Source organism: Haliotis asinina, chromosome 14 (genome assembly GCF_037392515.1).
Source record: "Haliotis asinina isolate JCU_RB_2024 chromosome 14, JCU_Hal_asi_v2, whole genome shotgun sequence".
Lineage (NCBI taxonomy): Eukaryota > Metazoa > Mollusca > Gastropoda > Lepetellida > Haliotidae > Haliotis > Haliotis asinina.
Genome location: NC_090293.1, coordinates 36,465,309 through 36,491,497, shown reverse-complemented (window position 1 = coordinate 36,491,497; position 26,189 = coordinate 36,465,309). Strand labels below are relative to the sequence as shown.

The 26,189-nt window shown below is 41.4% G+C and overlaps 1 protein-coding gene across 1 annotated transcript; it reads right to left on the bottom strand.

Annotated features, from left to right (window-relative positions):
- Positions 1–378: 378 nt before the first annotated feature.
- On the bottom strand, positions 379–25,695 carry LOC137262245 (protocadherin Fat 4-like). Its single transcript, XM_067800046.1, has 27 exons — positions 25,632–25,695; positions 24,576–25,043; positions 20,982–21,225; positions 20,197–20,387; positions 18,513–18,746; positions 17,843–18,093; positions 17,499–17,682; positions 16,712–17,123; positions 16,296–16,489; positions 15,835–16,068; positions 15,289–15,545; positions 13,677–13,863; positions 12,317–12,737; positions 12,021–12,214; positions 9,342–9,569; positions 8,018–8,265; positions 7,436–7,622; positions 6,848–7,268; positions 6,264–6,457; positions 5,614–5,850; positions 4,388–4,626; positions 4,047–4,233; positions 3,092–3,649; positions 2,745–2,859; positions 2,287–2,333; positions 1,165–1,217; positions 379–465 (listed from the first exon to the last, which is right to left on the bottom strand). Exons 1-27 carry the CDS (start codon positions 25,693–25,695, stop codon positions 379–381), a joined length of 6,336 nt encoding a protein of 2,111 aa, XP_067656147.1.
- Between the last annotated feature and the right edge of the window lie 494 nt (positions 25,696–26,189).

Sequence of the window (26,189 nt, the reverse complement as noted above, 5' to 3'; positions counted from 1 at the left end):
AATAGTTTGAGCTAGATGTAACCAGTAGTGTAAACGGTCTGAGATGACGTACCACTGAGATAGATATATGCTGATGGTCCGAGTCAGGTGCAACTAACTGGGGAATATGCTATAACATAAGGTTCAAACATTTTAGCGTCGATGTTCCCATTTGAGGGAGAAACATGACCAGGGAATGTGAATCAGGGAGATAGAGGTAAAGTTCTCTGCAAGAAATAAACAATACAGCATTCGTTTTGATTATATGTGCAAACATAAACGTACACGAGCATATGTAATTTCAAACATGGCGAGGTTATTACATGTAAATCTCTTGAATTTTTTAAGCACGTCAGCGTAAAGGCACCAAAAGGGCTAAAACATGGGTGGCTGGAGACGTCAAGGAAGCTGTTCAAATCGTCCTCCGATAGTTGTGTACGGTGGGAGACTGTCAAACACGAACTGATCAGCAGGGTCTTCCAATGTCTGTAACACAAAGTCTATGTACAATAACACTGCTCCTTAACGAGCAGTATGCAGTTTGGTACTTCCTTACTAAACAAGCGCAACTTTTAGCTGATATCCTACTTGTAGAATTAGTCATCGTCAAACGTGGGGTTCCACTTCTTGACATTACATTTGCAGAATCCCTCAGTGTACAAAACTATTGGCTGCAAACGGATTGCTCCACTTAACTTTGTTAAACCGTACGCCTGCTATTTATTATGACTACTTCATTTGGAACCAGCATCGGTATTAGGATCAGCAATGTTTTGGATACATCTGTAGAAAGATCAGTTTATTTCATTGTTAAATTTACAGTTCGTCACAACTGGACACTACTTCTCCACGCTGACCATATATACTTGAGGAAACATATCAGGGAACACATGACAGCACAACTGTTCCTTTATTTTTGTCCAGGTCTCTTCATAAGCTTTGTATTACATTGTGTGTGAAGAAATCTAGAAAAAGGCACACTTGTGCTGTCATGTGTTCCCTTATTTGTTTTCCTATGTAAATTTATGATGATTCTTGGATCCCATATTTAATACAGACTTTCGATCATGAATAAATCGGTTTCCTAGTGACTAACCTGCTTTCTAACACAGTTCTTTAACTTCATTATTCAGTTTTGAAATGACTACGTAAGGTTACTATCTCATTTCCCTGTGCATACAGTACCAGATCTTCCACCTCCATTTTGTTCGACGTTTCCAGAGGACGTTCAAGATCACCTGGGAGTGAAACAGGTAGATGTGAAGCAAGAGCATTGAGTGGACTAACGTTCAAAAGAAACAAGTTGAAGGACCGTTCATAATTTGTGGACAGGGGGTGGTGGGTGGTGATGATGATAAGCGGGGTCACCCAATTTGTTCTGGGGAGGTAGGGAATTCTCTTCCCTAATAATGGACAGGGATTCACTTACTTTGTACATTAATTTCTAGGTGTGTGTGTCGGGGTGGGGGGGATCATCCACATTTTAACTTCACAAAAATCATCATCACCACACCCACCTCCCGCCATGTGTTATGAACGGTCCCTAAAAACAAACTAATATATATTCGGATTGGAACCCGAATTAGTGTTCCCTGATTATGGTATATGTAACACCAACAGTCACGGTTATAAATTAAATACTTGCTTTACTTAATTGCATATAAAATAGGTATTTGCGCGGAATTTGTACGGGTTGCGTGCATTTTGTTGTTGCATTTCTGTGGTAGCAGTAATTGTATGAGGGGTATGGGTATTAAAATGACCAACGATATAAATCAGCTCATGAGTCCACAAACCAACGGTGATACATGCACTCAGATGTAGTGCAACGTCACACTCAGCTATGTTCAAGCTGAATTACAATCGGCTTGTGCAACAATCACTTGTTTCCTGTGACAGACAAGTCAGACAGTTGACAGGTGTAGGCAGATCACACCACCATTGCTGTTGTGAACCGTTATTTTGCTGCCATCTCCCTGGAGATACTGGCAATCTCGTTTTTGTATCAAGGCCACTGGGTCATCATTATACCCGAGTCTGTCTGGGTACACGTCTTCATGGACGTCAGATGCTACCGTACTAATGTTCATACGTCTCACGTCAATGGCAGAACGGCCTATGTTATGATGACAACGGGTTCCAGGTTCACAGAGAACGACGTGTCTGTCGTCGTCTGGATGTTCAACTGAGTTTCCTGCGCTCCTTTGAGTGCATTATCTCAGCTGAACAAACGCATTGAAGAAACTTCTAGATCTGATGTAAGGAAGTAAAGACAGGTATTGAGTTAATGATGGGTAATATTTTTACCTTGTCCCTTTTTACGCAGGGAAGGTTTGACAGACGATGGCCGTGCTCTGAAAAATACATACAACAAAATGGAGAGTGACAGTGATGACGTATAAATCTGCAGTATCTCTAGGCACATTAATGACAGATAAATACCTTTTGTGCCTTTACGAGTGGACGATATAACCACACCGTCCCAGTTTCGATTCAACAAACAACCTCTTTATGATGAATAATAATATCTGATACAAAACCCAGTAATATTTATTTATCGAGTATTGACTCACCGGGTTCTAAGCTGTTACGTCCTGCGTGAGGGTAATATATGCATTAATGCCATTACGTTTGAAAAATGCTGAGGTTCATTTGGTGACTTTTGAATACTTCTCAAACCATGTCATCTAAGTACATGTATCTGAAGAAATATTATACCAGCCATTGCTAACATACAGGCAGCAGTTATCACTGTAAACACTTACGCCATGATAGACCTCACATTCAGACAGACAGCAACTCCGATGGCTGCTATCATCAGTACACAGAGAGTTGCCAGGACTATCACCTCTGGGTCCACACCCGGCTTACAGGAAGGTGCTGCGGTCAAAGTAAACGCACTCAAATACCGTAGGTACCCGTGTTATTAGTGATGATAATTCTACCACTACTACTGCACGCTACTTCTGCTGTTGCTCCCGCTACTGTTACTACTGCTAATGCTACTACCATACAGCTTCTACTACCATTACTGTCATTAAACCTGTGGCAAATCTATAACAATAGCAGGTATTTTAAGTAAGATGTAGAGGTTTAGAGAAGTGGTTTAAACCTGGTGTTGTTGTCGTGGTTGTGGTGGTTTCTGTGGTAGCAGTGGTCGTGGATCCGCAATAATCGAAACTGACGTAGACGGTTGCTGTGTCCACCAGATCAGCATTGCTGCTGGATGTGGCTTTCACAACCACAAACTGTCGCAGTTCGGTAATCGCTAAAGTATCAGGGGCCACCAGCAATGAAAGGTCTCCCGTCGATGAGTCGACAGCAAACAACGTACTAGCCTCCGGCATGGAGAACGTGCTAGCGCCTACTGTGCTGTCGGCGTCTCCAACTGTCACCTGAGCGATGACGTCGTTAACAGCATTTGAACACTGGACAGTTCCCGAAAATAGTTGCTCTGTGAACTTGGGGCCGTTGTCGTCAACATCGTTGACTGTGACTCGGATTGTTCCGGTAACCTCTCGGCTTGGCGAACCCAGATCTTTCGCTCGAACTATCACGTTGTAATATGCTGACCCTCCCGTGTCGACGTCTGCGTCGAGAGTCATCGCAGTCGTGAGCGTTCCCATGTCTTTGTCCATTGTGAAGAGGTCGGCGACAGTTGTAGACTCAGCTAATGAGTAAACAATATACAAGTAAACGATCATGAAGAAAGTGTTGATTGCAACTGTTTTGATCTATCAGTGTAGTATCTCCTGCACTTACGGTTGGAACAGAAGTCCATAGTGGGTATCACTACACTTCTTTCGGAATTTAAATGTATAATTCCACGGTAGTAGCGGTCGGGCAGCGCCGTGGAGCCGATTGTCCGGAGGTCATGTTCCTCGTGTATCAGTTAAAAACCATATCCCACTATACTAGCTCGCTACTATACAAAAGGAAATCTAATGATAGCAATTTGCAATCGGCATAGATACATGTGCAAGGTAATTATGCCTTTTAACAAGTATAGCGTTTAGTTATTGATTTGAAAACGGTTTCGACTATTTGAAAACATCGGTCCACTATACCTGAGGTTATAGAAACGATGTCGTACGTGATATCACCATCGACTCCTCGGTCCTGGTCTGTTGCGCTGAACGTCTGAACAAGTGTTCCGGGGCTCTGAGATTCACTGATGCTCACTGCGGGGAACATCCCGGTACCGTCAGGAACGGTCGTATCCCACACAGGATGGAACTCGTTATCACCAGCAACCTTAAACAGTCAGGATGTTGTCACTCCACTGTAAGCAGTAAACACACTGTATATATCAGCAAACGAACATTACGATTTCAGCTTGAGTTACCCCTTGAGACAAACAGTTAACTACAGATGTCACTAGAACTAGTGTGGAGTACAATGCACCAACCTGGATTTGTACAAGTGTCACCCCGGTCTTGGCGGTCACGGACCCACCTGTGTCCATGCAGAGAACAGTTATGTTGTAAGAAGTTGTTGTCTCGAAGTCAATGAGACTACCGTCAACATACATTTCAGACCCCATTAAGGAGAAGATGCCATCAGGGTTGTCGGCAGCAGCAATAGAGAGAGACACCTCGCCATTGATTCCCGAGTCGTCATCAGTACAAGAGAGCGGGATTAGTTTAGCTGACAAAAAGAAACAAATGTCGTTTTTACCTTTTCTTGAAAATTGCTTCAAGCACAACCTGACGGCTGTGGGGTACTGAGACAGCTCATTGCACTTTCTTGTCGCTAACAATGTTAACGTAATGACCGTCTCATTTCCCGGATCTAAATCAAATTGAGCACCACTGCAATGAACTTGATCGTCATCTCCGTCAACGGCAACCCCAAGATTCCCCAGGCAATAGTACACTGTCGGATCTATGACAAGGCGTGTGAGAACTGCACGTGGTAGGCACAACAGGTATTGATACTTTACGAAACTTGTGCATGGTTTACCTAAAATGATCCACGTGGTTATAAAGACATTTCCATCTTCTAAATGGAAATAAAATTCATTTAGTCTACTAAAGTACAATCCGTTTGGCTCAAAAGTGGGCCGATGAATTGTAATCTAACTCGAAAACTAACAAACAAAAACACTTAATAAAACGCTGATCATAGAACTCTGTGAGGCTTCTGCAGAAATTTTGTCCTAAAAAATGCTTCTTAACAAAATATCATTAAAATATTGACGTTGTTCACTGTTTGTTAAGAGGGAGAAGTGCAGAGAAAGGGACAGCCAGGTGTGTGAGAAGCACGTGCACAAGTGCCGACAAGGCTATGTATTCATGCCGCCTCCATCCTTTCTCGCACACGTGAATGCACTCCTCCCTCGTAACAAATTGTGAACTGTGACAATATTTCAATGATAGATTGTTAAACAACGTTTTCATTTTTAGGACAAAAATTGTGCAAAAACCTCACACAGATGGTATGATGTTTTCATTATGATCAACGTTTCATTTATTATTTTTATGTTTATCAGTTTATTCAGTTAGATTGCAATTCACCGGTCCGCTTTTTAGCCAAACGGACCATAAATTTGTGGATGAGTTATATATGTTTGAAAATACAAAAGTTTCGCAACAGATTTTGGGGATATGCGTTTCTCTCGAATAACCTACTTACAGTAGGTGCTGTTTTCAGTTGTCTGGGCAGAATATACCATCTGAGAGAACACAGGGGTCATGTCATTGATGTCGGTAACCTCGAGTCTGAAGGCGGCTGTGTCAGTGAGGCCAGCGGAATCGGTAACTGTGAGGGACAGGTCATCCAAATAGGCCAGTCCCCCATCCCGGTCGATGTTGCTGCTAATGTAAAGGTGCCCAGTTGTCTCGTTAATCTCCAAAAAGCTGCTGTGTGAGCCTGGCAGGAACATGAAGTTCGTATGTATGCTGTGTTATGAACATAATCATCCAACGCAAATCAGTTAAGTGATTATTCATGTTCTTATATGTGGGGAAATCTCTAGTTCTTCTAGGCAAAGTGGTAGCCTAGTAGTAAAAGCGTCCGCTCGTCGCACAGAAGACTCGGGTTCGATTCCCCACGTGTGTACAATTTTTGAAGCCCATTTCTGTTGTTCCCTGCCGTGATATTTTTGGAATATTGCTAAAAGCGGCGTAACACTACACTCACTTACTAATTATTTTACTCAGTCTACTACAACTACTACAACTACTACTACTACGACGAGGAGGACTGACTTTATGCCTCATGCACCATCACTAACGCTACAATATTACTAGAAGTATTCCTCTGTTTAATACCAGTATACCAACCTGAGATACTGAATGTGAAGGTTTCGTTTGTGTCTGGGTCAGTAACGCTGAACACATCCCCGATGATGACCCCGACTGGAAGTTCTTCCGGCACCGTGAGTCCTCCGTACACAGAGAGTACCGGGGGTTCGTCATTGACGTCGGTGACTTGAATGGTCACAAAGTGATCCGTGGTGTGGACGCCATCAGATGCCCTGTTAGTGGCAGAATGGTCGTTGCTATTATGTGTTTGTTTCTGTCAAATGCGTAAATAATATTCAAGGATAATTACAGACTATTATCTGGAAATGAAGACAGTTTCTCAAATATCTAGGTGCACATTTTATTAAATGTAGTTCTCATAAAATGTCATTTCGGGAAAGGATATTGGGAATTTATTATCTACTGGGAATTAACATTACATATAAATATCTGTAATACATGTGCGAACGAACAATCAGAAACACACACATGTACAGGTTTACGGATAAAACAGTACGCTTGATGTTCAAAATGTACATTTTTTGTGGTTGTTAAAAAGTTATTGGTTAAAAAGGTGACCTTAATACACAATATTCATTCGTCACGGCCAAGAACAGCCTCACCTTACTTGAACTGAATAGCACTTTTCCGTCTCATAATCAAGTTTACCACTGGTCAAAATACTCCCCCCGTCGCCCTCGAAGAGGCTTGACCAGGTACCGACAACAGTCAATGTGGGTGTGTCACCATCGATGTCGTCTAGCGACAGGGTTAGGACGGTGAAGCCGGGTGTGGCGTCCTCTGGAACAGTGGCTATAAACTCAGTGTCAGAGAAGATTGGGGCGTTGTCATTGACCGCGTTGACTGTCACTCTCAGGTTTCCTTGAACCTCCAGTGGCGTGGCGTGGCCGTCCAGAGCTTTGACCGCAACGTCGTAGAAGGCCACGCCTCCTGTCGTGGAATCAGCGTCAAGCAGTGTAGCGATGATGAGGTCTCCGGATTCAGGGTCGAGCCAGAATTTGTCTGATACAGTAGCACCGGCGTCTGGAATATGTAACCGCAAATATCACGTGGAGCAGGAGTTGGGATTGGGGGGGGGGGGGGGGGGTACGACGTATCAAGCAGGCAGTCATCGGGCGTTATTCTACAGATGTCATCGTAAATGTAGAATCGACGACAGCTCAGTAAAATGTGAAAGAAGACATTTGTACCTGATGTAACCGACACGAGTTCATAGTTGACTCGCCCGTCAGACCCCTGGTCATCGTCAGAAGCTGTCACAGTCGTCACGGTGCTTCCTACCACTGCGTCCTCGGAGACCGTCACCCCCAGCAGATTGCCCGAACCGTCTAAGGAGGAACTGTTCCACGCCGGGGGGTGCTCATTCTTTCCCGTCACCTTACACGCAGAAACACTATATATGTATACAGCATTGAACGGTTTGGTGCATGCCATCTGTCTTACGTACACGTCAACATGAAATCTGAAGGCTGATTTGGCACCTTCGTCGTAAGCATTAAAGCTTTTGTAATTTCTGCACGAAAAAACGACGTTTTATGATGCTGCTTAGGCGAATGCCTCTGGTAGAGACACTAAAAGTGACGCTAGTGAGACCGTATAGATTGTGTTTAAAGTAAACTACCACATCGCATGTCTTGGAAATTTATTTGTGTACATGGAATTTGAAGACAGAGAAGTGCACCGTTCATCTGTAGACAATGTACAAATAATTTCATTTGACCGTAACATCACGTAACTGTTCTAAATGTTTGTTTGTTTGTTTGTTATCTCACCTTGACTATCACCATAATATGTCCCGTGTTGGCGGGTGTGTTTGACGGTTCGTCCGTGACGGCAACTGAGAGGTAATATTTGTACCCCGTTGTCTCAAGACTTTCGTAGTCGATGTTGTCCGCAGCACCCCACAGCTCCATTCCTTGGAACCGGAACACTCCATCTGGATCACCCCCAGCCACAGTCAGGGTTACTCCGTTTGTCTCTGCGTCACTGCAGCTGATGCTGTCTAGCAGTTTGGCGTCGGCTGATAAAAAGACACACGGTCGAGAGTTACTTCTCTGTTTTCAAAATTAATTCGCGAGCGCTTTACTTCGGTTCAATTGGATAATCCCTTTCAGAATAAATGAAATGAAACGGAAACATACAGGGACATACGATAATGTCACAGACATATGATAGCTTAAAAATATTAAAAGTTACAAAACTCTCTCTATATATATACACAAGAAATCCCCTCTGTAAGTAGATTTCCGACCATATCATGAACATGTACGAATCACTATCACTATTGCATCTGAAGTGATTCACGTCACAGATGACTGAAATGTAGAAATTTCCTCCATGTCTACAAGTAACCTTTTAAAAGCTTTACTTGCGGCTTAAATGTAGTAAGATTGATCGAATACAGTCTGTGCAAAAATAATATGTCGCTCTTGTAATCTGGACAAAACGAGCATCCTAGTACAAGTGTACAAACTGGATGACACCGTACCACCCAAGAACAAAATGGATGACACCCTACCACCCCAGAACAAAATGGATGACACTCTACCACCCCAGAACAAAATGGTGAGTCATTCCTTGTCAGGGAATATTGTTAGTCTTTTCGAAAGTGATGTGATTTTATATTTGCTGTAGTAAGTAATATGATAGTCTTTATACTGATTATAATGGAGCGATGGAACACAGCAGAGAGTATGAATGTCTTCAGGTATTAGAATCAAGCCAAAAGATGTCCTGAATGTACACGCCGCTTATATATGGTAGTATACATATGTCACTTCTATATGGTAGTATACATATGTCACTTCTATATGGTAGTATACATATGTCACTTCTATATGGTAATATACATGTGTCACTTCTATATGGTAGTATACACATGTCCCTTATATATGGTAGTGTACATATGTCACTTATATCAAGTTATTGTTTCAAACGAGTGTTGTGATGTACATGTACATTAAATGGTTATGCTGTTTGAGGCCTTTGTCAGTGTAAACAGCTAGAAAATGTCATGAACGGCAGCCAGTGGTTTCGTCCCACATAGTAGGAACAGAACATAAAATAAGCCTGTAACTCCTGGTCGTCTTGCCATACCTCCCGATTCCTCTTCCAGCTCCAACTCATACACTTCCTTGTCACACGATGGGGTGTTGTCGTTCACATCGACTACCGTTATGGTGAGCGACTCCGTCACGGCGTTCCCTCCCGCATCTGTCGCTGTCAGATCAATACTCAAGCTGGAAGTGCCAGCCTCAAGGTCTACACGCTGAGCAACTTGAAGATCTCCGCTGTCACTTATACTGAAGTAACTTGCGTGTGTACCTATGAAAGTCATTATATGAAATTTTCAACGTTTGAAGTATGAATTAGTGGGAAATTGCTTTGTCCTAGCGGTATGTAACTATAGTCACGTGAATGGTTGTTCCGCCAGGTGGCGCTGAATAAGACGTGCCCTGTTTATCCGAACCTCAGATACCCGGAAAACTCGCGTTCCGAACAACAATTCCGTAAAACGAATTCACAACGTTGTAAAATTTCTCACCTATCCGGAAATTCGGTTTCCGAAACCGTACGGTCATTTTCACTTGAAAAACACTAAATTATGTGCATTTTTTTGTCTCGTATATCCGGATGGCTGAGCACCTGTGTTTACACACGCGATTGCCGAGGGTCTCGCGTGACGTAACAAAGTGTTTGAAGCGTCAGAAGATTAATTACCTCTTAGTAGCAAGGTGACAGGGAGTTAATTTTAAGGCGTGTCAATTTGGGGGTCACTATAATTAATTAATCCGCTGTGAGCGAAAAGATAATTGCTAACTGCTTTCGTCATGTGGATATTATCCAATCAAATGAGGACCCACAAGAAGACATGGCCTTGTCGGGATTTTGCGATGCACTACGATCCTGTGCACAAGTTGCAACTGTGACTGTTACTGCCAATGTTCTTGTGAATGTCGACAGTGACATAGCGAAAGTCCTCTCGCTTTTCTAAACAGTCAGTGCAAAAGGCTATGATTGATTTCTTCAAGACAGCATAACTGCATGAACAGGTATGAAACATTGTATGCACTGATATTTGTGTAATCAATAAAGATTATGTCTGATGCCTACTATGTTCGTTTCTTTGTACGTTTCTTTGTACATATGGCCCGTGATTCAGATATCCGATCCGAAAATTCGATTATCCGGACAATTTCAATAAAAACACAGGTGTTCGAATACACGGGGCATTGTATATATAAGGTTCTCGAATTTAAATTCCTTCCCTCGCTAGTGCAACAAGACCGTGCATCTTTAAGTTTGTATTATGTGTATCATGCTATGTCATGTGGCCTATGTGTGCTTTGACATATTTCACTGTTTCAGGATATCGGTTTGGGGTGAATGAATGAATACATATGAAACGTTTGCTCATCGGGCTGGCAAGTCTTTATAATATTGCATCTGTTCTCTATGAAGGTTTTGGCAGGTAAGCCATTATAATACTGCATGAGTTTGTTCTTTCTGGGGCTGGCAAGCCATTAGAATCTTGATTATTTTGAATGAAATGAATATCTGAAAGCTATGGACTGGCAAGCCATTAGGATATATTGCACATTTCTCTATAAAATGCACATGTGAAAAGCTATGGGCTGGCAATCCATTAGAATAGTGCGCATTTCTGTATGAAATGTATATCTGAAAGACATCGGTTGGTAAGGCATTTGATCACTGCGTCTTCCTATATTACATATATATGTAAACCTGTAGGTTATATTTATCTGGTTTGATAAGCGTTTACATTGTACATACATGTTTGTAGGAAATTTGTAATTGTGTTGATTGAATATTGTTGGACTGGTAAGCTATTATAATCTACCTGTATCATTATATTTTTTAAGAACGACCTTCAATTCAGTTGTCATGTTTTGTATTCCAGTGTTCTACTGCTTATGTAATGCATTGTATAGTGCATATCTATACAAGACTGATAAGTACTGTCAACCCTCCAGTATAATGCTCCTACATTCGTAGAGGGAACACGTTCAAAAGTCTCTGGTTTTACGGGTCTGGTTTCAGCATGCATACTATTATATTTCGTTGAGTATACAATCCTTTTTTGTATACAAGAGGGTATACCCTATACCAAGTTGTGTGAAGTTGAGTTGAGGTTCGTGAAATAAATCGGTGGCACCAGTCACAAGCGTATTCCAGTAAACTGTGTTGTGTTTTGACGTTGTGGAACGAAGGGATTAGGAGAAGAGTATAGTGTCATAGTTCAGCCAAAAACGGGAAGTATATAGTCACTACTAGCAAAACATGACCAAATATCTCTCTTATTACAGTTTTGATAATGACACTGCAATCTCTTTACCGGGTGCTATTAATGGTGGGAAGAATGAAAAAAACTGAATGTTTCCTGAATGTTTCAAAGAAGCATGTATACTTTACATTATTATCCTTATTTAATTAAGGATAACTCAGAAAGAGAGTAAGGACACTGCTGCATATATCTAATTATGTTTATACCCTTGGAAAATGAAGTGAACCTTATACGGTTTAGTTCACAAATGGGCAGCCATGCCACGAAGGCATAACGGCCAGGGTGACTTAAAAACTGTGAAATCAAGGTTTGAATGTTGCATCTCTCCGTAGTCCCCAGACATTACAATGCATATTCCTGTCCTACATATACTCCACACTACTCTACTCTAGAAAAGCAAATATCGTCATTTCTAGCCAACATTTGTAGATGACAACAGCTACAGTAAGATCATCGACATCTGCCCTCACCACTGTGAGAATACGTTACTGTATCTCCAACATCAGGATCAGTAGTGGCGTACAGGCCATACAGCACCGTCCCTGCTTCCGTCTCCTCCAGCATGCTCGGACTGCTTATCGTCCTGACGGCTGGGGGTTCGTCGTTCACGTTGGTCACTTTGATCGTCACATAAATATTGTTGCTGAAGGTACCGTCACTGGCGCTGAAATATTTTGTCATGTGCAGTTGAAGGCCACTATTATCACAATCTACATAAATATAGTGTGATACAGCAAGAATGTTTTGATTCATGTAACTGCAGTACCTTATGTTCAGAGAGTAGCAGGTCCTAGTTTCGAAGTCCAGTGTACCAAGAACGACGATGCTATTGCCAGCAATGCCAAACACAGTATTGTCCCCTCCGTCTGCTGATATTGTTGCGCTGTCACCGTCTGGGTCTGTAACTGTTAGTTCAACGACGACGTCATTCACACCAGCGTTTTCGTCAACAGACACCTCGTAGTCAACGTTGGTGAAAACAGGAGCATTGTCATTGACACCACCGAGTAGTAGTTTCTGTGTAGCTTGGGTTTCGAGGGGCGTGGCACCACTGTCCACGGCTTTGACCACCACGGTGTAGTACGCTACACCGCCTGTGTCGGTATCGGCGTCGAGAGATTCGGACAGAATCAGACTCCCACTGTCTCCGTCGATAGTGAAGATGTTTGGTTCACTATCTCCAGTATCTGGAAACAGATATGTGTCTAGGTGACTGGGTGCAAGCTGTTTTACCCTATCGACGCCAATATAAATACAAGGACTATTCATATGGGGATGGCGGCTAATAAAAGGAAGGATCTGTTGTAGCAGCGAGTTTCGATCCATCAACCGGAATACACTAAATCAAACAATCTGCAAAAGTGTCATACATTAGGTAACATATTCTTTTATCTTAATTCAGCGACTTTGGAATTATAGACGTGTCTCCATTGTGAAAAGGTTGTTCATTCTCCAATGTTCTCTTTCAAAACAACATTTGCTTAATTTCACGAGTGTGATTATGTCGGAGAAATGCTTAATATGAAGTCCAAACAAACAAGATCTTAGTTGTAACAAATAAAGAGTTAGGAAACCTATGAGAGTATTCTTTATGAATGACCTGTGAGAGACGCGGGGAATAGCCAGTGTATCGTTGGGGCACTGCAGAAAAGTACAACGAACAGGCAAGCCAGGTTGTGAAAGAAACAAAAAAACATGTACTTGTGTATATTGTAATGCACAGTGAGGCATCAAAAGTACCGTACTTCGTTGGTAACGAATATTCCAACCCGAATGAAACTAACAGTATGTTCCAGAATCATTATTCTGTGTTGAAGGGGGAGATGAAGTAAATGGAGGAAGGTGGTTTTAAGTTGATAAATATAACGTGTTTGACGTTACTCATTACACGGCAATGAGTTCTTTACCTTATCACAAGACATGGTTCGGAGAAAAGATCACAGGCATGTGGATTAGACTTAAATTGACATTACAAAAGGTTAGGATCAAGGCCCCCGGAAATCATATAAGATATTTCAAAAGAGCTTGACTGAGAGGTAAGTGTCTTGACTGATAGTTTGTGCAGCATGTATCACATGTTGTCATTTCTGTCAGGTTCGTCTGAAAGCATTGTATTTCATTCAAACCTGATGTAATTGAGACGATCTCATAGTGTACTTCCCCGTCGCTGCCGTGGTCGTCGTCTGAAGCTGCGAAGGTGAGGATAATTGTCCCAGGAACGGTATCCTCAGCTACTGTCTCATCTGGAAAGTTTGCCGAGCTGTCTGTTACCGGTGATGTGAAGTTAGGGGCAAATTCATTTTTACCCGTTATCTGAAGATCAAAAGACCAGCAAAGGTAAATGTATAAATAACGACATACACGTAAACCTATCTGACTTATCAATGCATTCACTGTGACTATTGGCGTCACGCAGGGTTTCACAAACTAAAGTCTCTGGTTCTTGATCTTTTCAACTTGCCGCTGCTAAAATGCCGTGATTCCTCCACAGTGCACCCTTCTGCATTACCCAGAGCATCAGGCTGTGCTACCGGTGGTGGACCCGGGTACTATTCTGATCTGCGTCTAGAGGTCAGGCTGTACAAAAAAAAACACGGGCACCGAGAACAATGGGGATCCTCCGTACGTATCACTAGTATAATGATGTTACTTCGTCGGGGTTTCAGTACTCTTTCCGTCAACGCCAAAACAATAACACAGGACGTTTTAACAAGCTTTCAGTACTGAACTCCAAATTTAGTCTGAGACTTGTATGCTGACTTAAGTTCATGGTTTATATGGGCATTCTGGAATTTATATGGATTCATATGTGCCCCCTGAGTTTAGTAATGATGGTCAATAGCTCCTCCAGCAAGTAAGTTGACAGATCCTCTATATTCTATCGTGCTACGTTTATGGTTATTTTATTACATTTACATTTACAGAGCCTGAAAGTCATGCTAATATTACTATGTTTGCATTAGATTTTCGTGAAGGGAATGTCCCCAAATCTCCTCTTTCGAAAAAGACACCAATATAAATATAACGATAGCGCCATCGTTAACAAAGTGTCGTCTTCCTGATCAGCCATTTTCCATCTGCATGTGCCCATGTCACCATGTTGAAATTTTTTGCAAAGTGACAAAGCCGATCTTAAGATGTAAACATTATGTTCTTTTTTTCTGAAGAATTGTGTTTTATTTTAGACGGATTCATAGAATAAGCAGCTGTCCTCGAATATGGCACTGTTCCCTCTGAACCTAACGAAGGTATCCTGAAGAAGACACATTTTTCTTATCTCTTCAGTACGTGGTTTTCCGTAATCCAGTGCAACATTAACATGATGGAAGTTATGTTTATGTGCGCTGTGGTGATTCCACAGCTTACGAAGCTTCTATGAATGTTGGATGCCGAACAGTAGTATACTGGATGCCGCACACAAGTATGTTGGATACCGCACATTGTTATATTGGATACCGTACACTAGTATACTGGATACTGTGCACTAATATAGTTAATATCGTACACCAGTATTGGACACTGCCCACTAGTATATTGGATACCGTACACCAACATTCTGGATACCGTACAAGGGACTTTTTAAACTAGGAAAACAGTCGGTATTAACTTTGGAGGTTGAGGAATACGCATCAGACTACCACACACGTCATTAATAAAATACATTTGGTCAAGTCATTTTTTCTTCAGTATATCGTCTTCCTGGAAGAAGACAAAACGTTCGTTACCAAATATACTCACCTCCACTATCACGATAAAAACCCCTCTGTTGCGGTTCCCGTCGTCGGGCGAGTCCATGGCCTCTACCACTAGTGTGTACTTGTAGCCCACCGTGTCCAGGCCCTCATAGTCCAGCTTGTCAGGTGACCCCCACAGTTCTTGACCCTCGTACCGAAATAGATTATCGTCATTCCCAGAAGTGATGTTCAGAACTACGACGGAGTTGTTGCCAAGGTCTTTGTCGGTGCATACCAGCGTATTATCAATCATTTTGTTGCCTAGATCGGAAGAATACATACGATTGATAATGTTTGTGCAGCTATAATTATGCCTATTGGATACAGTCTGTCGCTGCAAGCAAAGACAGTTTGCATTGATGGTATTATCGCCTGAACGTGTCCTTTTCATGACTACGTATAAATTCCACAATGAAATCCGTTATAGCTAGGTCATGTGGGTACTTTTAAATTACTAATTGATGGTAGATATGTGTTTTGTAGCTGCACATCTGTACTTAATGAACATAAATCTCGCTTTGAAAACTGAGTTGATCTGTCCTGAACTTACTGTCAGTTCCAGCCTCTTCCATCTGTATGATGAACAAAGACTGGCCACAAGAGGGTATGTTGTCATTGATGTCCTCTACACTAATAGCCACGTCAGCGCTAGCCGAGTTACCGGCACTGTCATCCACGACCACAGTTACCAGTAGCTCTGAATTACTCAATACTTCTCTGTCAATTCTGGATGCTATGACCAGGTGTCCGTCACTGTTGATGGTAAACAGACCAGTGGCTGTGTCTGAAAAGAGTTTTAATAGAGATTACAGAAGGTGGAGGAGAGAGTTTTAATAGAGATTACAGAAGGTGGAGGAGAGAGTTTTAATAGAGATTACAGAAGGTTGAGGAAAGAGTTTTAATAGAGATTACTGAAGGTGGATGAGAGAGTTTTAATAGAGATCACTGAAGGTGTAGGAGAGAGCTTTAATACAGATTACTGAACATGTAGGAGAGGGTGTTAATACATACTACTGAGGGTGTAGCTGAGAGCATCCGGACCATCTGGGTCGAACACCATATACATCCCGTACATAACTGTTCCAACCGGGTATTCTTCTAGCATGGTGTTGTTTTCATTGACGGTGATGACTGGTGCCTCGTCTTTGCTATTTGTAACCTTCACTGTTAAGGCAGACGATGTGTTGTATACACTGTCGCTTGCACTGGGTGCATAAATACGAAAACCTTATAAATACCGTATTACTGTAAAACATCGAATGAATGAACAAATACATACATAATATGTTTCTTAGAAGAAATCATATAAACGGCTTTACGTTTCGCAGATCGAAATTGATCTTAAGTAAACAATGTGTTTGAAAACATTGCTGGGGAAGTTCCCCATATTCGTTTACCACGCTCACAAGGGTATCTGAATGACTCACGTTATGCCGATGCTGTAGCAAGTAGTAGTTTCATAATCAGTGCTCTGCTTGATAGAGATGGTGGTACCCGAAACATCAAAGAAAGAGAGATAGGTCCCGGTCAGTGTCAAAGTAACGGGGTCGCCATCCACATCACTGACATCAACATCAATAACAGCAGCTCCAACTTGAGCCGATTCATTCGCTGTGGTCTCATATACGGGGTTGTCGAATGTCGGCGCGTTATCATTAGCGGTATTCAGCCTGACCTTCTGCGTTGCCGTCACCTCCAGCGGTGATGATCCATTATCTACAGCTTTGAGCACGATGTCGTAGCTGGAAACGCTGGCGTTGTTATTCAGTGTCGTCGCTACTCGGAGTTCCCCCGTCTCAGGGACGATATGAAACGTCCCAGGGGCACTTGTGGACGTGTCTTCAACGTGAAGTATAACGGTGATATGATATGTTGTGTGTGTTTTCCAAAACCTACCAATCATGAAGGGGGAACAGGTGCTGGGCACATATCGATGGTAGTTCGAAACACAGACCCGGACTAGATAAGCATGTTGGTCGCGCTAGAGGTTTAACACGTTCCGCTAAATGCTGCACGAAGCTGGCATTAGCCTATACACATAATGCGGTATGTTAATGTAACTGAAACATTACCCGTAGATCGAAGTGAATCTATACCTCCCGTCAGCCAATGATGTTCTGTGATCACTGTCAGCTCTATATTCTATCCTTTTAGATAGTTACTCCCATTTCTTTAAATTAATAAACTTACATACTACTGATATAGGTGACTCACCCGGCGTAACGGAGACGATTTCATATCTGACAACACCGTCAATCCCAGCGTCATCATCTGTGGCGACGTATGTGACAAGGCTTGTACCTGGAGCGGCGTCTTCACTTACAGACACCTCAGGGAAATTGCCACTTGTCAGTGCCGGAGACACAAACACCGGAGGATGTTCATTCTTGCCGGTTACCTAAACAAACACGAACGCATGTGTGTCCCTGAGTATATATGTCGATGTGTGTTTGTCTATTTGCGTATCTCAAGTCAATGAATTTTCAATTGACAGTACAGGTTCAGGGCATCGTGCACTGGTTAAATGGTCTACACCCTAAGTATACTGTCATATGTACCTCCGCAACGATAGTAATGTGTCCTGTGTTAGCTGGGCCTGCAGACGGTACGTCGTAGACATCCAGGCTGAGATAGTAGGTGTAGTTACTGTCACGAAGCGCTTCGTAGTCTATCATGCTGGCGTCCGCAAAGATTTCGAATCCTGTAATCGAGAAGACCAAAGCGCTGTTTCCACCGGATATATCTGCCCTCACTTGAGCGTTGTCTCCACTGTCGGCGTCGGTACATGTAATTTCCAGGACTTTCACACCTGGAAGTAAAATTCATCAGCAGCTGACACCATGGTACACCATTCACCATATGCAGACTACATGTACTAGACACTTGATAATCAAGTGATAATTCGTCGAATATGCTAAGACTACTATTATACATTGTGAATAGCAAAAGAAACGCAACTGTTTTGTTTTCAAGGTTTGAAGACATAAACATGGACGCTTACTTTCATGAAATTGCTTTTTTTTGGCTGTTCAGTATATGAGACTTGCATTTTACTGGACTTTAGGTCAGCACCGTTTGTGGTGAGGTATAAATGTGAATACGAGGAACATCACTGGGACAAGAACAACATCCTATAACTGTGCCGCTGTTTAGACTATGGAAGTATGATAAGCTGCAGCTGAAACATGTCAGCAGCACGATATTGGTGTACGTCGTGCGAAAACCTACCGCCTGCTCCAGCCTCTTCCACGTTTATGAAATATATGTCCCTGTCACATGAGGGAGCGTTGTCGTTAATATCAGTAACTGTGATGCTCAAGTCGCCAGTTGCTGTCTGCCCTCTAGGATCCGTAACATTTAAGGTGAAGGTCAAAGCGCTGTCTGTGAGATTCTCTCTATCCACGCGAGTTTTGATCTGTAGTACTCCTTCAGCGTCAACCTTGAAGAATGCCTCGTCTTTACCTTAAACAGCAGTGACGGTAATATCAATACGACAAGGAAATAGGAGAAATTGTAAGATGCTTCGGTGAAAGATCAAAGGCACCGTCAGTACTTTATCAAGGAATAATGTGCACATTTTGCATTACGTCACCATGTACATAATGGCGTCATTTCGTCATCCTAGTCAGTCCCCTTTAATCGAACTCTTGCTTTACCTCACAATGTTACCGACGTCACGATTCATGTCAGCTGTCATCGCCTCTTACAGCTTCCTATAGTAAACTAATCCGTTGCATTCTTGTCAGTCAGCTTCATTTGGATATACTGATCTAAACTTATCTTGGCAGAAGAATTGCGACGTACAAATTGTCCTAAATGGTTTACGTTAATTACAGATGTTAATTACAATTAGAAACTGTGAAATTTAGCATCTTAGAAAAGACATACAGTTCGCTCTGACGCCGTGTATAGTGTAAAAACACATTTTCTTCTTGAACTATACTAGGCGCATAGAGAAACTGTGCACACAAAACTTAAAATCTAAATTTATCAATTCTGTGTAGACGCATAAGGATTTAAACTGTCACACAATACTGTCACTTTGGAAAGCTCAACCGCCTGCCCTTGCGATGGTTAAAAAATTAAACGGCTACTGTAACGCATAGCATGCCAAGGCTAACTTCTGCGCAATTGGGATTGTCCGTGTGGGAATTCTCAACGGCAAGTGGCAGCACATTTCCACTACCACCGGAACACCATTTCTGCACTGGTGAGACGCTACCAGAAGATCTAGACAAATGACGTCATCGATAGGCCACGTTCTGGCTGACGTCTGCGTGTAACAACGAGAAGGCAAGACAGATGGATAAGAGTGACCCATCTCTAGCACAGGTTTCAGACTAAAGTGATGGCTGTCATCACGGGATCAGACCACGACGTCCCGCCATACGATCTATCCTGACACAACTTCATCAACAAGCTCGCCGAATGTTTTGCCGAAATCATGTCCGCAGACCCTTGTTTTCGTGAAGAAATGTTGTTTTTACAGGTACGTCCAGATTTAACATTTCCCATAGTGATGGGCGTCAACGTTCCCGCAGACGCGTGAGAGAACGTTATACACAGGCCTGTACCGTGGAGAGGAACTTTGGTGATGGTTCCGTGATGGTTCCGGGTGGAATAACAGCACGCCAAAGAACTCCTCTGATAATTGTTCAGGGCAACTTAACTGGTGTGGGCTACAGGGATCAGATTCTTCGACCTGTGGCTATTCCTTTCCTGCAACGTCATGGCCCTGGGTTAACATCCCAACATTACAATGCCTGCCCACATATCGTATGTATCAACTGGGATAATATTTTGACAATGCACAATTTCTTTTTGCAGCTAGTATATTATAACGTTTTATTATTACACTATACATGGTGGTAGAGCGCGCTGTATTTCTTAAGTCAGCTTGACGGTCGCCTACCTGAAACTGTGTAAGTAAATGTCTCGCTATCTGGATCCTCCAAGACGAAGAAGCCGCCAAGCTTGTAGTCGAGTGGCTGCTCCTCCAGCATAGCGAGATCATTGTTGATAGTCAGGATTGGAGCCATGTCATCGACGTCAGTTATTTCCAAGTTAAAGGATGCGTTGGTTATTTCGGCACCATCGTACACACTAAAGAATAAAAGAAATATAAAGCCAAACACGTGAATATACCCCGTCAAATACCACTGAATGTCATACATACTGTTCCACGGCAACACGAACATGGTTCTAACTTCTACCTTTGTATGTACTGTCTCTACTCTACAAGCACACGAACGGGGAATGACTGTGATACTAACAGAAATTCAATGGCGCCAGGTTTAAGCATATGCGCCCATAGTGCAACAAATAATAAAACAATATGAAGTGTAGAAGCAGTTTGGACGAACGTATATTTTCAGGATTTATAGACCGATGAATATATGAAAACGATGGTGCTGTGATCTGTTAAAAGAATGTTTTATAACCAGAGCCTAGAACACTGGGTGTGTGCAACAAATGAAAGGCTTACAGAATTGTTGTCATGAGAGAGATGTGGAATAGACTGTCACAACGAATGGCAACATTCTGTGTCTAGAGCTTTCCAGTTAGATTCTTTAGATCACAGCACTGTTGTGGCTACCGTTGTATAACATTTGCCAATGTCATTTCTAATAACACTTAAATAGTTATGAAAAACATACATCTGTTTCAGTCAAACATATTAATTTCATATTTACTTACGCCAATAATACAGAATAGTAGTTCCTGGTTTCATAGTCGAACGTTGTGTTGGTTCTCAGTGTGTCATCAGTATAGTCAATGGTATAACTACTTGAATCTGAGCTCAACTCTGCCCATAGCAAGGTGTCATTTTCAAGGTCGGTCCCTTTGAATGCCAGGATAACGGTGTCGATGGGGGAGTCCTCGGTGAGACTAGTCACCGTGAGGCCGTTGGGATCAGGGTGCGTGATCTCAGGTGGATTGTCTAGAACAATCGCGCATATTGGTGGTGGTTATTATACGTAGGAGTATCTGTTGCAAAGGTAATGTTATAATCAAACATTAGGAATATGAAAGGTTAGTTCCGCACTAGAAAGTGTTTTATGGTGTAAGGTTTAGTGTATAATCAATGCCAGCTTTATATCAGAGAGCAGCTTCAAGTCTTTGAAGCAAGAGAAAACGGGCATGGCTATATTATGTTTTAAATAGGGATGTTAACCTTTACATAAATAACAACTTGTATTCCCAAAAAATGCACTTACAACAATGTTTAATAGTCCATGGGCCAGGTAGGGTGATCGGTACAACCTCAAGGACTAACAGTCATTATACTTTTTACGTAGCTTACCTTTATAGAAATATATGTGTGTATTCTGATATGACAGACCTTTGAAAACTTCAGTGTTTTCATGTAGGTCATCTTAGTGCACATGAACAAGCACGCCAAATTATGGAATTGACAATATTGCTTAATGAGAGTGACAAATACATAAAACAAAATATAGAATGGCTGAGTAAATATTCCATGTCCATGGGCCAGGTAGGGTGATCGGTACAACCTCAAGGACTAACAGTCATTATACTTTTTACGTAGCTTACCTTTATAGAAATATATGTGTGTATTCTGATATGACAGACCTTTGAAAACTTCAGTGTTTTCATGTAGGTCATCTTAGTGCACATGAACAAGCACGCCAAATTATGGAATTGACAATATTGCTTAATGAGAGTGACAAATACATAAAACAAAATATAGAATGGCTGAGTAAATATTCATGTTGTTTGAGTTATTCATTTTCATACTTGTTTCTTATTTTATTGATAATTTTTAAAAACATTGCCAACTTCTACATAAATTCATTATTTTGATAATGAACTTACATACCGGTTAATATGCAGTATATCGGCTATACCATTATAATAGATAAATTCGATCCAAATGGAACGTGAATTAAGTCAGAGCATTACTGCTATCATCTATACAACCTGTCATTTACAAACCATGATAAGAACTGCCTTTGGTATGACATAATAAGATTTTCAATATTTGAGGGATGCAGTTATAAGCCAATATGGCAATATGAAGACTGTCTGTGAATTTTTGGACTTTTCGTTTTAATGAGTAACTAAGTCATCTCCATATGCACAGTAGAAGATCTTCTGCTTTGTTTTGTGCATTCAGATGTTGTTATTTGAATCTTTAATTTAAAACTATTGACTCAGTGCTATTTGTCTATGACCGAATACATAAAATCAGAATTCTGCCTAACCGTCACACCGAAGTCCGTTATCATGTCAAGTGGAGAATATCACTTTTTGAGAAGTTTTCAATGAATTTAATCGATAAAATGGACACTAAAGCAAATATACTAAGGCATTTGCTGGTCTATGCAAAAGTAGAAAGTAGAATTCAATATGATGAATATCCTGAAGGTCCCAAAATTACGGGATCCATCTTGTTATCTTGGACATGCATGGTCAATTGGTGTATCAGATCCCTGGGAAACACGTATGAGGGCGAATAGGCTACATAACATTTCTTGACAGCAGACTATTGCAAAACCCAGCAAAGCTGCGGCTCAAAACATTTTCTATGTCAGAAATGCATGACAAAATCAGCCTAACGTGAAAATATGAAACCTGCAGCTGCTGATAGGGATCATGTAGTTGTCTGTGAATGTTTTCTTCAAAGCAACATAGGCTCTACAAGAACTGACCAATGTCACGTTATTTCATCAGACCTCTGACGTTTTCACATTTTGCATGATGTTTTGTTGATATGAAGGCACGGGGTGGTTAAAGTCGGTGTTAAGTCACTAGAGTTTTAATATATTTGAAGATACTAATATGTCCATATAATGAATATCTCTACTCCCATAACAATAAAAATCACTGTATATTGCAAATTCTTGCCATGTCAACTGACAATGCAATGTTGTATAGAAGACTAGTTTTAGCACTGTAATGTAAATATATATATTTATCCATATCCCATCACCTATGCATATGTACTATAGGCACGTGCTGTCGCTTTAATTCACACCTTCACTGTTATACATTTAGTTGTTACGGTCTCACAATTTAGCGCAAAGTTTGATTTGTCAGTCAGTGTATTTGAAAGGGCCACTGAGAAACAACAGCACAGATAATGTTGTTTATGTAGAAAGTACTGCAGTCTTATGCCCACTATAGAAAATGAAACAATTGCTGTAAGTGATGCTGATAAAAATATATTCGACATGTGATAAAAACGAAAATGAGCCAACATGAGTGACCTGTCTAAAGGTAAAAACTGGCAGTGTACATATGATATCATGGACACGAGGGAAAATATCCGTTCTTCAGATACACAGAAGCGAACACATCAGTTTTCAGCTTGATCTCCGCACGAATGATCTGATACTGGAAACATGAACAACATAAAACCTCTAGATATCCCTGAAAAGCAAAGACACCAAATCAAAATTTGATTTCTGAATCTGTAAAGTGTCAAAACTAAACGCCGTTTAGTTCTGATATCTATATATTCAGACAAAGCAGAATTATTGACAAAGGGATGGGTGGACGAATGGATAGTTGGATGATATATAACCATGACACTGATTTTAATGCTTCATTCAATGATATTATGTGTTTAATTATAAACTCTTGACATGAAACACAAGATGTCAACATAAAATAACAGTTAATAACATCAATTAATATTACCCACGGATAATGATAAAAGAACTGACACGTGTCCCTTCTCATCTCATAATAGTCTTACTTCACAGCTCAAGAATTTCACAGTCTATCATAGTGCAATCAAAGCACATATTCTACAATAAAAACACCATTTCAATCAGTCCCTCCAAGTGGTACCGATCATCCCAATTTCAGGGGTCTGGTCCATGGACTATAACAATGAGACTGATTCTGCCAATGAACGGCTGTAGTAAAGGATCGTTCATGATTTATGATAGGGATGAGGAAGATTTTAAGACTCGGTGACAAAATACACTCAATGTTCGTGCATGGTTCACTGAAAAATGTTACTTTATATATCTTATTTTTAGAAGTAAATGAACTTAGTGCGCTGCCACGTATATGTTTTACTTCAGAAAACAGGAAGGTTTGCTCAGAGGAATTCATAGAAAACTAAAGTGATAAAAACACGATTAAACTGAATCAATAATGCCGCCAAACTGATATAACCTTGACAATTACTATAAAGTCTGAACAATGTAGCGGAATCGAATTCCTCTCCGCAGTGTTTTATACAACCAGTCAGTTGGTATCTACATCACTGAGAGACTGGTGTACCTTGGAAAGAATAGTTAGTCGTTCAATGTTTACCTATATAGAACTGCCAGTCCACGAAAACGTTATCGACGTTGACGGATACCTTTGCGTACCGCAGGTTGAACACGCCGTTGTTGTCATTGAGGTTATAGTTCATGGACATGAAGACATCTTCCCCGATGATGTTGCCATTTCCGACCAGGAAGCCTCCTACGTTGTCCCACTGCACCCAGAACACCTTGTACGCGTTACAGTCCAAGTGCGCCTTGACTTCATAGCCTCCAGGAGAGCAGCCTGAGTCGTCACAGTGGGTGCTCGCAAACATGATAGAGTAGGTGTTCTCGGCGTCACCGAGACGCACATATACGTAGCTGCCTGAGTCAACATATTGGTAGAATACAATATCTGCACCCTTGCAACCAAGGACGGCAAAGATCAATGATGTCTCCCCGATGATGGTCACGTCCAGATTGAGCAGTTCATACCATGCCGTGCTGTCAACAGTGATACCGGACCAACGATCTTTTAAGATAAAACAAATGAACACTTTAATGGATGACATGTATGTATGTATGTATGTATGTATGTATGTATGTATGTATGTATGTATGTATGTATGTATGTATGTATGTATGTATGTGTGTGTGTGTGTGCGTATGTGTGTGTGTGCGTGCGTGCGTGCGTGCGTGCGTGCGTACATGCGTGCGTGCGTGCGTGTATGTATGTGTGTATGTATGCATGCATGCACGCATGCATGTATGAGCGCGCGTGCGTGTGCGTGTGCGTGTGAGTGTGCGTGTGCGTGTGCGTGTGTGTCCAGTATATAGCAGGTAATACAAAATCAGTACTATATACATAACTGACATATATACTTGCTAAATTTACTATTGCCTTAAGTATAGATTTGTTTAGGTTCGTGTTTCCCAATATATCACTTTGCACAATGGTAAACAATTGTGTAAACACTATTGTGTTTACAAGTAAATGTTTGAGGTTAATTACACCAGGAACGACACTTTTACTTCTGTATGACAGTTATGATACACACAGTTTATGATTGCTGTACATTCATTCGTGTTCCCTGTACTGTGAAGTTTTGGTGGAACTTACGTTGGCTCGAGTCCTTCAAGCAGATGAGTGCAAGTGTGGCAAACAGTATATGTTTGACCACCATATTGTCTTCGTCGGTGCTGCGACTTAAACATAGAAACACAGACGCTCACAGGTGCATATGTCGACAAGTAAACCAATAAGTGAATACAAGAAATAGTACGTACTACTAAAGAAGTAATTTACGACAATGTGATTATTATATAACTGGATTAAATCTAAACTTTTGTTACAGTTATTACAAAGGCATCACAGCTGATACACTCCAGAAACATTACACAGCCAGACAGGTTTTAAAATCTACCACCCCTGAAGGAAATCTCCAGGCCCATAATATCTGTTTTACGTTTACTTTGTCGATAGACGATGGAGAGCCTGGTAGGTGTAATTATTGTACTCCTCGTCAAATAAAGAACGGGTGAGAACGTTCTCTTCCTCTCTTGAACAAGGACGAAGGCTTATACAGCCATCGGACAACAATATGTAACTCACAAAAACAATCGGCTTTTTAACCCCATTTGGAATATACAATGAATTATATATTATGCGAGATATACT